This window comes from Mauremys mutica, chromosome 10 (genome assembly GCF_020497125.1).
Source record: "Mauremys mutica isolate MM-2020 ecotype Southern chromosome 10, ASM2049712v1, whole genome shotgun sequence".
In the NCBI taxonomy this organism is placed as follows: domain Eukaryota; kingdom Metazoa; phylum Chordata; order Testudines; family Geoemydidae; genus Mauremys; species Mauremys mutica.
The window spans coordinates 43,265,862-43,279,669 of NC_059081.1; the positions used below are offsets into that span (position 1 = coordinate 43,265,862).

The window sequence follows — 13,808 nt, forward strand, 5'->3', positions numbered from 1 at the left end:
GACTCAGGAAGACAGCACTGTACTGATTTACATTTAGTTCAACATTTGACTTTTTTGCACCCATATGTGAGACTTTCTAAATTTTCATTTGAAAAAAAAACCCAGCAGAAGTTAATGGTAATCGTTCCATTTGCATCCCTCCCTCTCCATCCATACACACACATAATGGGAAGTATCCATTTTGCCATGGTGGGCAGATGAGAGGAACTTTTAAGCCCTACAAAGCCAAATCCTATAGTCCTTACACATGACTTAGTTCCCTGTACATTTCACCTGAATAAGGACAGTATGATTTGCTCCATAGAATTTAAATAATACATTTTAGAGTAAACCAAATTCCTAAAAGAAGAGTATCAAGGTATTTAGTCCCTCATATTGGTCTTCTTTGACTACATCTTCAATCGATGTGATGATGAAACAAGGAAGGAGATGGTAGAAAGATGAAAGATCAGTCAGAGGTGTAAACCAAGTACTCTGTTTTGTTGGCTTTGACAAGCAAAGACTCTCGGGCATACCAACTATTTGGTGATCCAGATCTTCACTTCTTGCAGTTTAATGAAAGACCAGTCATTAATAGGTGTCAGAGCCATGACTTTGCATGTATAACAAGACCTGTCTGGATGAGGCTGCAGGATCAAACAGGTTTTTGGTGCTGGGTTCAGAATGGCTCGAGAAAGAGTCGGTGAGGAGGAGTGGCTGTGCTTTAGCATCTAGTCTCAGAGGCACGAGGTTAAATGATCCAAAATTGGACAATATGTATTAAGGAAATCAATCCAGAGAAAAAAAATCAGCTTCTGGTACTTTAAACAAACCAATAAAGACAATTAAGCTAATAGGAGTGTCCATTTAACATGTTCCAGTGTCCTCAAGTATAAAATGAAACTGCCAGTTGCAGATTCCAGCTATTTTAATTTGGTGCATGGGAATGTCAGACCACCTGTGTATATCTCTGTTCATCTATTTAAAGTATACATTGTGTTTGTTTCAGATATAAGATACTCGGTAGCTAGACCTGAAAAAAAACAAGGGAGTTGTTTTCTCTGTTTCTGTTATTTATGAAAATAATTAAATGTAATTTATGAATGTAAAAGGCAAACTTAAATACATATTGAGCAAGAAAGCATAGACTGTACTTAAGGGAGAGCATAGCCTTTATTTCTTTTTAAATAGTTCTGTTAATTAAGTACTATTAGCAATATGTATCCCATGTTTAGTGTTTAATGAAAGCTGTAGAAGAAACTTACCTAATTTTAAATTCAAACAAGAATGGGGTTAGGATATTTGTTATGTTACACACTGATCACCTATTTATCCATTAGTGCTGAAAGCTAATCCATGGACTTCTCTTCGTCAGAGATGTCAGCCAGTATTGATCTCTGTTATTTTAGGAGGAACTCATTTGCACTTCTGAGATCTTTTAATAAACATTTACAATAAAAAGATCAATAGTAATGAAGAACTCGATCAGCAGTTGTAATTCTGCCTGTTTCTTCTTTCAGATTCAGATGAATGACCAATACCAGTGCTAATTTACATCTTTTAAATATGTTAACATATTGCTTTTTCTTCTTCTCTGGTTTGCATAATTTAAAAGCTTCTTTAAGTTCTGTAGGGGTTCTTAGACAGCTAAGGCACCATCTTGGTTTCTCATGTTGTTGTAGAAACAGGATATATTCCAGAGATCATCACCCAGAGGTGAACCTTAAATGCTGATGTTGCTGATCCTGAGTTAGTGACTATGAAGTGATTAATTCCCTGTTTTATAACAAAGACAAATCGCTCATTTCCTGTAAGCAAGTTATTAAATCACTGGTATTTTGCCACATTATAGAGATGACAAGTTCATAGCTTCAAACAGTTAACAAAAAGAATTTAGGGGCAATGCGTCAAATAAGCAGAGGTCTGGGGACTGCCAAACGTTCTTATTTGGATCATAGGGAGTAACAGGTTCTTTTCAAAGAATATCCTAGTTCAGGGCATCAAATGGTTGCATTTTGACTGCTTCTGTTGCTCTGTGGAGTCCATCCCATCCCTTGAGGTCTTACGATTGTGGCATTAAGGTGGGAGACCCGTCCCGTGTGCTGAGAGAGAGGAGAGCTGGTCTGTTTCCCTGCCCTGGAGGTGTCTTCAGGTGGCATCTTTCCCTCTTTCTAATCAGTGAGAAAGTCAGCATAGGAGTTCTCTACTTTCCCCTTGAGGTGATACAGGCTTCTTTCTTTCATTTCTCCTGGGATGAGCATGTGGCTTCTTCCTAAAGTATTTCCCTGCTTCTCCACACTGCTCCTCCTCTTGTCCCTCAGATCTATCTTGTCCTCCATTTGTTTCTTGCAGTTTATATATCCAACCTGTCTCTTATCTTCTCCAAATTTTGCTCATTTGTGTATTGTCTAATATTGGCTCCCTCATTTATCCGCTGACATTGATATAAACAGACTCCTGTTAATCTAAACATTATCCGAATACACCGTTCAAGCCTTTTTTCCCCCCCTATAAAAATAGTTGACCTGTCTTGAATCTGTTTTGTTGAATCTCTTCAGAGCAATCGTTTATTTCCTTTCACTTGTTTCCTTGCACCTTGTAGCTTTTAACATACAAATACCTCACATCAAGTTTTAGAATGTATCTATAGTTGCATATGAATTTCATGTATTTTTTTTTATAAAAATTGATCAAAATAAATTGAAATAACCCCTGGCTGGTCAGTTTATGGGATCGAGAATTTATTTATGGCAAATCAATATCTTTATTTTATACTTCTTCATAATTGTTCTGTCTACAAGTTTCCTAAGAAATTATTTCAAGAATGTTGATTTGTGTGCATTCTTCCAATCCAGATAACAGTTGGAGATAAATTAGTAAGTAGCTCTCAGTGCTTACAGATCTTTCAGACTATTTAATGCAATATTGACACAAGATAAGCCTCAGAGCTCAGCCTGAGATTGACCATTCACTATGACTCATCTGCTTTATTTAATGTTCTTTCAGTTAGTAGACAGCAGAAAGAACGACTAATAGGTTAACAAAGCAGAATTGGTACTGCAGAACCAAAAAGGGGCAGAGACTTTAGAATTCTCACAGGAGAAATCGAGGAAGGAGTGTTTGTGATTATATTTCCTTCATTTCCCAAAACACAACTGAAATCCTTTGAGAAATGGAATGATGGAAATAGGAAGTGATTTAGTTTTATCAGTGTCTAAATCCCAGTTAATATTTGATCTTAAGCACTGAGAAAATTATACACTAAAAAGGGGAAAACTATAGCTGAGTGAGCAGATTGTAGCTAAATCCAAGGTAAACTGCACTGCCACACAGCTCCCACTCGCCTGGACTGGTGCAATGAGAGCTTCCCCCTCTGCTGTAGCTAGTGGGTAAATCTGATATATTCTCAATATTAAAGCTAAATTAGGAAGGGGATATGAATACACATGGGAAAATTCCAAATATTAGAGGAAAAGGCTGACTTGAAGTTACTGAATTCAGTTTAACATAGTGTATTTCATACCTTTTTATATGAAATATAATTTGAATTAAATAGCAATGGCAAGGAATACCAAACTGAAACTAAATGTGAAGAGGTGTTTACCCAGAAAGAATTGTAAATGGGTGAGATTTACTCATAAAATCAGTGAGACAGGAAAATTGGGCACAGTCAAAACGTAGATGACAGTTATAAGGAAAGTGAACGGAAGAAGAATGAACGTTAAGGTCCAATGATCTTGTCTTGATCAGGAAATATTTTTTTGTTTTTATATACGGAAGAGATTAGGAAGTCCTCAATAAATATCTAAAAATGGACACTCAGTTCATTAGCCCAATCCATAAAAAAAAATTATAACTTCCCATTATAATGTGTGTACAGTAAGTATTGTATTTGCATGTCTCTACCTATAAGTAAAATTTACTTGAGTGAACTCAGTGGGCAAGATTAAACAATAAAACAAAATAAGGAGAGAGTATATGAGAAAATGCTTCTCTCCACTGAAAAATGTGTAGTAGACAATAATATATTTACATACAACACAAGAGGAAATTATATACATCAAAAGGAGCTGTGGGTGCTGAGTATCCCTGGCAACCAACAACCAGACTATTTATTAAGGTGTCTTTGTATGGACTTGGATGTCTAACTTTGTGCACCCACGTTTGAAAAAATTGACCTAAGTGATGTGCTTGGATTGGGGGCAATATGTTTTTTTGGATTAGGCACAGGACTAGGAATCAGAGGAGCTGATTGCTAATATCTGCCAAGAAGCCTCCCATAGCTAGTCATGCACACTAGTCATTGCCAAGAAAAAGGATTAAAACCAACTTTGCAGTTATCACAAGTCAAATAAAGCTGGAAAAAATGTGCATAAAGTGAACTTCACTTTTTGAATTTTCATGTTTCCTGAGTGTGTTGCCTAATTTTTCTTTTGCCTTGTGTTGGCTAGAAATATTCTACTCAGGCGTGTGGCTTGATTCTGCTTCCACCGAAGTCAATGGCAAAACGCAGAGTGACTGATGGAAAGGGAGCAGGCCCATCTGTGACATTTCAAGAGGATTGGTTTAATTTTGGTGAATTTAATGGGACGTTCAAAAATTAGGTTAATTTATTAATAGAAAGCCAGCTTCAATTTTAGCTCTGGAGCGACTAAGATCTCATTACATTTGGAGAATTGTTTTTTATTTTAACTCTTTTAATACACTATTGGGGAGGGGCGGGATATGACGATGCTTCAGTGTTCAGGCATTGGGAAATAAGTCCTAATTATTGAAGAGAAATGGATCTGAACTTATTGCAACACAGGAAAGCTCAAAGCTGGTACACCGTTTCCGAGATTTTTCTTTACTTTCTAAAATACAGCTGTTGATCATAGTGTAGGCACGGACTCCATGGGTGCTCAGGGGCTCAAACACCTAAGGAAAAAAATAGTGGGTGTTTAGCAGCCACCAGCCACAGCTGTTCGGCAGCACTGCTAATCAGCTATACGGTGGCGCTCATAGGTGCCGACTTCCACTGTTCCTGGTGGGTGCTCAACCCCCCCTCCTGGCCCCACCCCTGAACCGACCTCGCACCGCCCCCATACCACCCCTTCCCCAAAGTCCTCACCCCGCCTCTCCTCCCCTGAGTGCGCCGCGTCCCCACTTCTCCCCCTCCGTCATTCCCTCCCTCCTGGAAAGTCCTAAGCACCTCCAAACAGTTGTTTGGCGGCGGGAAGCGCTGGGAGGTAGGCGGAGGAGCGGGGACGCGGCGTGCTCAGGAGGTGAGGAGGAGGTGGGAAGGGGGGTGAGGGGAGCTTGGCTCCTGGTGGGTGCAGAGCACCCACTAATTTTTCCCCTTGGGTGCTCCAGCCCTGGAGCACCCACGGAGTCGGCATCTATGGTAGTACTGCCAATCAGCTGTTTGGTGGCTGGGGAAGGCACTTGGGGGAGGGTGGAAAGCAGCAAGCAGTGGACGGGCAGGATCTTTGGGGGGGCAGGGTGGGGGCAGAAAGGGGCAGATTGAGGGTGGGGCCTTGGGGAAGGGGTGGAGTGGGGGCGGGGTCTTGGGAAGAGTGGGAGTGGAGTATCCCTGGGGAAAAATAAAAGTCAGCACCTGTGGATCATAGCTTGTGTTCAATAATTTCTCCTATTATGCTTATATCTGCCTATTTTTCAGTTATGTTTCTCTAATTGTTTCATTAATTCTTTTTTTTAAATATTAGTAATATTGGTGCTAGAAATATTTAATTTTGTTAACACTTGTAATATTTACTGAAGTGTCACCACTGAGCAGATGCTGATGCACATGTATGTTATAAACAGAACTTTACAATGTAGTAAATTTTATAAGCTATATTGTGTGTGAGCCAATGTTTACATTCATGTTAAGAAGCTTGGTGTAATTTTGTGAATATATACAACTAGGTAAGCAATAAAACTGCCTGGATGGAGTTTGCAGTCTGAGATTTAACAAGTTTAATGAGTTTGGTTTTCTCAGCTCTGTCTCTTGAGGGAATTTGTGCACATCAAAAAATACCACTGAGTCTGGCTCAAGTGTCAACATTTATGTTATTTATTTATTTAAAGCTTTAGACTTGACTAGAAGGCACTTCACAATAGCTCAGGACAAGAGACCACTGGTAAAGCTGTTGTTCTTGCATGCTACTTGCTAGCATTGTGTTTGGCTCTAACAACAGTGCATACTCTTCCTGAACACCTTTAAAAAGGATTGGACACTCTTAAGTGTCAGATCACTGTCTTCCTCTGCCAATGCTAAATAGAATTTTTTCTGCATAAGTGAACTCATTGGAGACCAGTCATGTTAAAACCGATTTGATTTTCATTTACCCAAAAGCTACAATGCTTAAAATTTTTTTTAAAAGATCTTTATCGTTCAGCATAAATGGCTAAAAACTTGTTCTTTTAGCTATTACATGGCTGAACCAATTGTACAGTTCAGTGAACTGGGATTATCATCTTTGCTTTCTGCTATGTCAGATCGTTCTAAAATGCAACAGTTTTAAACATTAAAATTGATTTTTGATTTGTATTAAATTGTAAGGATCTTGAAATACCAATATTGATATGAATCTCTGCAGCAGATACTTACATATCATATTTGTACAGTTTGAAAACATTGTTAAAATGGACCTGCAGTCCTTGGCATACTAGTGTGAAAGGGGGGAGAACCCTTGAGTGTAACTTTTTTCAGCATCTGGACTGAAAACGGCTAGGACTATCATAGAGATCTACTTGTTTCTTGTAGAAACTGTACTACAGGCTGATACACAAAAGTAGTATATGCTTGGTTTTTTTAATGAAGGAGGTGTACTCCATTTGTTTGTCAGTGCGGAATATCTACTTTCCCCTGTTCATCTGTATTGTAAGAGGGACAAGTGCATCACTGTTGCATTCTGAAGAATTGTGTCCACTTATAGCAATGTGAATTTGGCCTTATATTGGATGTCTTTTAAAACTCCGTATTTACCTCTCCAAGTATTTATGGTACCCATATACTTAAAATAAGAAGGTACTATGGTCACTACAGCTATCTGGAGCATTAAATACTGTTTTTAATGGCACCTACCCTGTGTGTGCTTTAACTTTAAACAAACATGAATAGGACTTAGTGGCAAGCTATGGGTTAGAACTGTATCAGCTTGAGAAAGTATTTCACAAACAGGGTACCTTGAAGGGCCCCGCTCTACAGTGTGAAATCACAAGCATGGAAAGAGCTCGCTGAGGCAAGGGCAATGCATTTGTAATTGAGTTCATACAGTAACAGCTTAGAAACAAGGGGCTAAAACCTCAGACTCTAAAATCCAAGTGGTAGATGTTTCCAGCTCACTAGAGAGCAAGCAGGTGCAGGATTTTCCTCTAGTCTAGACGTAAGATTTCTAGGAGATGCCTCAACTTTTCCTCCATTTTAGGATCTAAATCTTTTACTAATCTCCATGACTAAGGATCCTTTTTGATGCTATGGTGAGAAACTCCCTTAGATTTTCTGTCTTTTACAGGTGGTCATTCTGGTTGCAATCTCTTTGGCAAAGGACTCTTTTTGGAGTTAAGGTCTTATTGGAAAACAGCAGTACTGCATCTCTGATGAGGGCAAAGTTATGTTAAGAGTTAACACAGGTTTATTTCCAAAATAAACCCAGTTACAAGAATTTTTGTTTCTTCTATCCTTTTTTGCCCACAGGCAAAACACCCTTTAAATAAATAAATAAATAAATTTTAAAAACAAAACGAAGCCAATCAAGCAACCTACAAACCCTCTGAACACACACATCTCTGCCATACTGTTGATGTCAGCAGGGCTCTAATAATCAACACTGAACGTGGCACACAGTTAAAAAAAACAAAAAAACAACAACCTCTAGCTTTGCTGATCTAACATCATAAAAAATAAAACAAACAAACAGGCTGCAAAGGCTTCAGTTATTAGGTGCCTAAATTGGTGCTTTTCAGAAGCCTTCAAAAATAGACACCACCTTTTCCCACTCAAACGTTGATGCTCATTTATTCAGAGTCATGGCAGCTTCCTGGCTTGCAAGATTATTTGAAACATATAAAGAGACATGTCAGACAGTCTCCTGGTCATGTTTCTATACCTCCTCCAAGTTTGACAAATTAAATGTGCAGGTCTCATCAGTCCCTGCCATTGGAAGGAGGGATCCGTACTATGCTCCCCCAGTAAATTATATTGGGGTGGGGGGAGAGGACACATCTGTTTCCTCGTTCATCTTTTCTTTTCCCCGGGGATGACACACATTATATATCCCATTTTAATGGATCTGCTGACTTTCCCTGCGAAGAAGAATAAGAACCTTTATCTGATTGTCCCTGAACATTTCCTTTCTTCTAGTAGGAAAGTCTGCAGATTCAACCCACCTGGCACAAGGCTTATAGTTCTGAATGAGGCTTAAATTGTTGCTTTCGCCTTAATTTTCTTTATGGGCACAATGTATATATGTTTGCTACTAGTTGGGGTTAAATTTGAAGTTGTTCTTCAGTAGGGAGTGTTTGTATGACTATCCTGTTCTTGCTAATAACCTATGAAATAAAGTTTGAAGGAATTAGTTCTGTGAAGCAACTTTGGAAGTACTTTGAATTGGCTGGGTCTTCAGAGGTGTGGCCATTCCTGCCTGTCTAGATTGACAGGTCTTGTTCTGCATCCAATGTGCTTCAAGCTATGGTAAAATGCATTGTAATGCATCTGTGGGCTTTCCTGCTAGAAGAAAGGAAATTTGGGGATAAGTTAAAATCTTATTTGCTATTCTCAGAGTGAAAAGCAACATTTGTACTGATATTGGGTAATGTCAAGCAAGCATAGGTAAATATTTGTGAGATCCGTTAAATGTATCGATAAAACCATATTCTAGAACAGTGACTACGAGTGAATCTTTTTGTTTGCTTACAGATATGTAATGAAACTTTTTTCAGACTGAAAGTGATTCATTCTCTCTCTTTTTCTCTCCCATTTTTGTTTTAATTAAGGTCAAGTTTGGATGCCTTTTGAGTTCATCTCCTCCTTTCCAGAAGATAAATTGTGAAATTGAATAATGTGGACAATCTTTCCCCTCTCTTTTTGTATGTGACTTTGAGAAAAGATTGGTATGGTCTTAACAGCACAAGATCATCTCTAGAAATTAGCTGCAACTATGAGTTCAGAGGAGAAGGGTGTATCTCCTGCTCACAAAACATCCACTCCATCACATAAAAGTGCCTCCTCTTCATTGTCATCTCAGAGGGACAGTAAGCAGGTAAGGAAAAGATCCTAGACAACTGACTTCCATCTCTGCCTTTTAACATTTGGTGGATTTATTAATTCATTCTTCCTCATGGTAGCAAAGCCTGATGCTCAGGGGTTAAAACTCTTTTGATAATAGAATTGGGCATTTCCAATGCAGGTAAGATATGTCAATGTTTCGGTAAGTTTCTTATTCCTTTTCTGCTGTGACTTGGAAAAGAGATGGATGTGGAAGCTATTTGGGGGAAACAAACTCTAGATCTATGACATAGATGCAGGGTAGTAGGAAGGAGGATAGAATTATGTGGGCATGGTTAAGGAAGAATTCTTCCTAAGTCTTTCTCCATTAGTTCTAGGAGGCATTTTCCTTAGAGGCATTAACCTATGAATGCTTAAATGTTTTGCGTACTGTGTGTGAATATTTAACTTCAGATCTAACTACAGACCTGTGTCATCTGTTCAGTATGGCGTGACTTGCCAGGCAGAGAACAAGTTTCTATTTGAAAAGGTGTATTGTATCATAAACCTTTTGTAGAAACACAAAATTACAGAAATTGTATCTGATTTAGTAGTTATGCTGGGCTTCCATTGCTAATATGCTCCCCAGGATCTGTGCAGTTGGAAAGCCTCACCCTGGGTCAACTCCATAGTACTCCACTCATCTTTAGGGCCCTACCAAATTCATGGTCCATTTTGGTCAATTTCACGGTCATAGGATTTTAAAAATAATAAATTTCATGATTTCAGCTATTTAATTGTAATTGTAGGGATCCTTACCCAAAAAGGAGTTTTGGGGGGGAGGAGTCACAAGATTATTGTAGGGGGCGTTGCGGTACTGCTACCCTTACTTCTGCACTGCTGCTGGCAGTGGCGCTGCCTTCATCATGATACCTGGTAAAGTACATAAGCCAAATTTTTTTAAATGGGTGCGTAAGGTTAGGCTGCTAATTCCATATTTAAGCACATAAATATATAGCATGAAGTTTAAAAATGCTGAGCATGCAGAGGCTCCACTGTACTGAACGCTTCAAAAGCCAGTCACATATTTAGGTGCCTAAATATGGAATTAGCATCTGGATTTTAAGCCAGGGCCACCCGGGGGGGGGGGCGGGGGAGGGGCAAGAGAGGCAATTTGCCCCAGGCCCAGCAGGGGCCCCCATGAGAGTTTTGCGGGGCCCCTGGAGCTGGGCCCCCTGAGCTTCTTCCGCTCTGGGTCATCATCGGCAATTCGGCGGTGGGGGGTCCTTCTGCCCTGGAACCCGCCACCGAAGTGCCCCGAAGACCTGCAGCGGGGGGGTCCTTCCAGCACTTCGGTGGTGGGTCCCGAGGCGGGTCTTCGGCGGCAATTCAGCGGCGGGGGCCCCCTGCCACCGAAGACCCCAGGCCCCCTGAATCCTCTGGGCCGCCCTGATTTTAAGCACTCATTTTTGAAAATATTGGCCATAATATTTAAAATGCATTATAATGTGATGGGAGAGGAATCCATAGGAGTGCGAATGGCTTGTGAGTGATTAATTTTGAAGTGATGCTGAGCTAGATCATATGATAGCCACTGAAGGTGTTAGTGTACACAAGACAATAAGCACCATGAATGTTGTTCTTATTATACAAAAACTTAGAAGAGAGAATAAATCACCACATTTTTGTCCTACTGTCCCCATTATGATTGCAGTTTTAATTTATATTTCCAGCTTATTGCATTGCTTGTGTGGTTTTCTATCTTTCTTGAGAATTAATAAAGAAAAAAATTAGAAAAAGTATATTTCTTGCCATGAGAGGCCTTGAAAATTTTGTGCTGCTGCCTTCTTAGACTTTTCATAAGTCATTTTTGGAGGTGGCAGTTGGGTAAATTGCAGTTTCCTCAATGGGGTAATCTGTGTGGAAATGGTGTGCGATATGATTGGATGTAGTGTCAGTATGGATTTCATTGTCACTGTGAGGATAACATTTGATATTTCTGGACTGTGAATGATTGAAATCCTCTTGTCATATAATTCCTATCAAAGTCAAACTAGCAATTATGGAACAGTTTTGCAGTAAATTATGGTGCAGGAAACTGAATGAGTGTGAAGACAACTATGACAAATCCTTTCAGACAGGGTGGAAAATTTCCTGCTGCATAAGTATGCCGGCATTTTAATGTAGGTGGTTTATTTGTGCAACATACATCATCTCAGCGAAGTAGTCATTAGAAGAAAGCTCTGACATTGCCACTTTGCAGACTCCATAACTAAATAATTGATAAACAGAGTCTACTGCAGCCAGCGGTAAAAGAGAAGCTGGGTTCAAATTTTAATCAACATAGAGACTTACCATCGGTTCAATTGTATCTGAACATTGCTAATTCACAGTGATGCCCAGGGAACCCATTACAAAGCATGGTCAAAATGTAACATTTAGCCACTCACCAGGGTAGGGTTGTTGTGAAGTCCTACCTAGAAGTCCTTGGGGAGCTCTTCAGGATGATTCAATGCATTTCCCTTGGTGCAGCTCTCTGTTCTGAGAGCTAGTGCTCGGCTGGGGGTGAGCCACAGCCATGAGCCCTTGTCAACTCTGCTCCCTTTGAGGCACCAGGGATGCACCAGGAGAGCAGTCTCTGCAGTGTGGTGAACATAAGGACTGAAATTATGACAGGCCCTTCTCTCGACCCCACAAGTAGGGGAGACTCTTGTCCCCACCACACAATTAACTCCGAAAAGGCTAGTCATAATCTGATGCTCAGCAAGTAAGAAATCAGAGTTTTTAAAAGTAAGAGCAAGTATCACAAAGTGTGTGCTGTCCATTTGTGACAGTTTGGGGTTAGTTTTAAATGTATGGTAATCATAGTGAGTTGTTAAATGTATGATCACATGCTGCAAAAATAAAGATGGCTTTGTACTATAGTCTCTCACTCTAACACTTCAGTATTAAATCCTGGCTGAGAAGACAGGAAGAGGTTAGATTCAATAAGAATACTCACATGAATAAAATTAGTCTTCTGTCTAATAGTTTGCATGATCAAGCCCAATATATGGATGTTAGCAGGGTTCTATTGTATTATTTAGAGATAATATGAGCCAAGATTTTCAGAAGTAACTTGTGATTTTGGGTGCCTAACTTGAGACACCTTGAAGGACCTGATTTTCAGAAGGTGGGTCTCAACATTTTTTGATTAACAGCCCCACTTAAAATATCTCACCCAAAAACTGAGGTATGAAAAATCACTGGTCACTTTTTGAGAATCATGGCATGTATATATATTACATCACACACACAAAAACTATGTTCAAAGAACATTACTAAGATTGCAAAGTCAAGCACTGAAAAGTTAAGAGATGACAGAATTAAGATTGCCTGTGCATCCTTAGGCCTTGTCTACACTACAGGACTATTTCGAATCTACTTAATTCGAATTTGTGGATTCGACCTTATGAAGTCGAATTTGTGTATCCATACTAAATACACTAATTCGAACTTCTGAGTCCACATTCACGGGGCCGGCGTCGACTTTCGAAGCGGTGCACTGTGGGAAGCTATCCCACAGTTCCCGCAGTCCCCGCTGCCCATTGGAATGCTGGGTAGAGCCCCCAATGCCTGCTGGGGGAAAAAATGTGTCGAGGGTGGTTTTGGGTAACTGTCGTCATTGAACCGTCAATCACGCCCTCACTCCCTCCCTCCCTGAAAGCGCCTGCGGGCAATCTGTTCGTGCACTTTTCTGGTCAGTGACAGCGTGGACGCCACAGCACTGCAAGCATGGAGCCCGCTGCGATCCTCGCCGTTTTCTCCTCCTCGCACTTTATCGTCCACCTCTTCCACATTCAGCTGCTGAGAAATTGGGCTACTTTTCAATGGTTCTGCAAGCACTGGGGGACCATAGGGGACGTTTTACCAACATGAACGTCGTATGGCCGGGCAAGGTTCCTGATGCGTGTGTTCTCAGGAACTGTGGGCTGCTCAGACGCCTGCTGGAAGGTAGTTTCTTCCCGTACCACGAAATAACTGTTGTGGATGTGCATTTGCCTATAGTGATCCTCGGTGACCCAGCCTGCCCGCTAATGCACTTGCTCATGAAGCCCTATACAGGCGCCTGGGACAGCGACAAGGAACTCTTTAAATACCAGCGAGCAGCGTGACCTGTGACTGTTCAGTTTCTTTACAGAGAAGCTGAACCTGCCCCTGTTTCTTTACCCAGTTACTGTTGACTCTCCTCTTCGGTTAAATACCCCGTTCTCCCCATTTCCTCCACTTCCAAGACACGTGTAAAAATAAAATACATGTCACACTGTTACTGAGGAGAGGTTTCTTTATTCATGACTTTTCGTGAAAGGGTCGAAACTGGAACGCAGACTGCGGTGGGTAGGGTGTGCGCTGATGTAAAGACCGCCTCTAAACTCAAGGAATGACAGGCTCCTGCTCCTACAGCGGTCCGCATTGCCGGACTGCTTGTTTCAACGGAGCCTGCCATCCCTCCTTTTTGGGATTCTGTGTGCGGGGGGCTATGTGGCCTTGTGGCGGAGGAGGACGGATACAGATTCCTCTGCTGCGTGACTCAGCGGTCCACGACAAGGACCGCTGTATAAGATCTGTACCTGCCCTCCCCCGCTAAAAAGTCACATCC

The 13,808-nt window shown here is 40.7% G+C and overlaps 1 protein-coding gene across 6 annotated transcripts in view; it reads left to right on the forward strand.

The window, feature by feature from the left end:
- OSBPL6 (oxysterol binding protein like 6) overlaps nt 1-13,808 on the forward strand; it is a 194,992-nt gene that overhangs the window by 75,455 nt on the left and 105,729 nt on the right. For all 6 annotated transcript variants that reach the window (XM_045031682.1, XM_045031680.1, XM_045031684.1 and 3 more), the window contains one exon: nt 8,959-9,224. In XM_045031682.1, coding sequence (XP_044887617.1) covers nt 9,123-9,224 — 102 coding nt within the window. In that variant the 5' untranslated portion in view covers nt 8,959-9,122. The remainder of the gene's footprint in view (nt 1-8,958; nt 9,225-13,808) is intronic.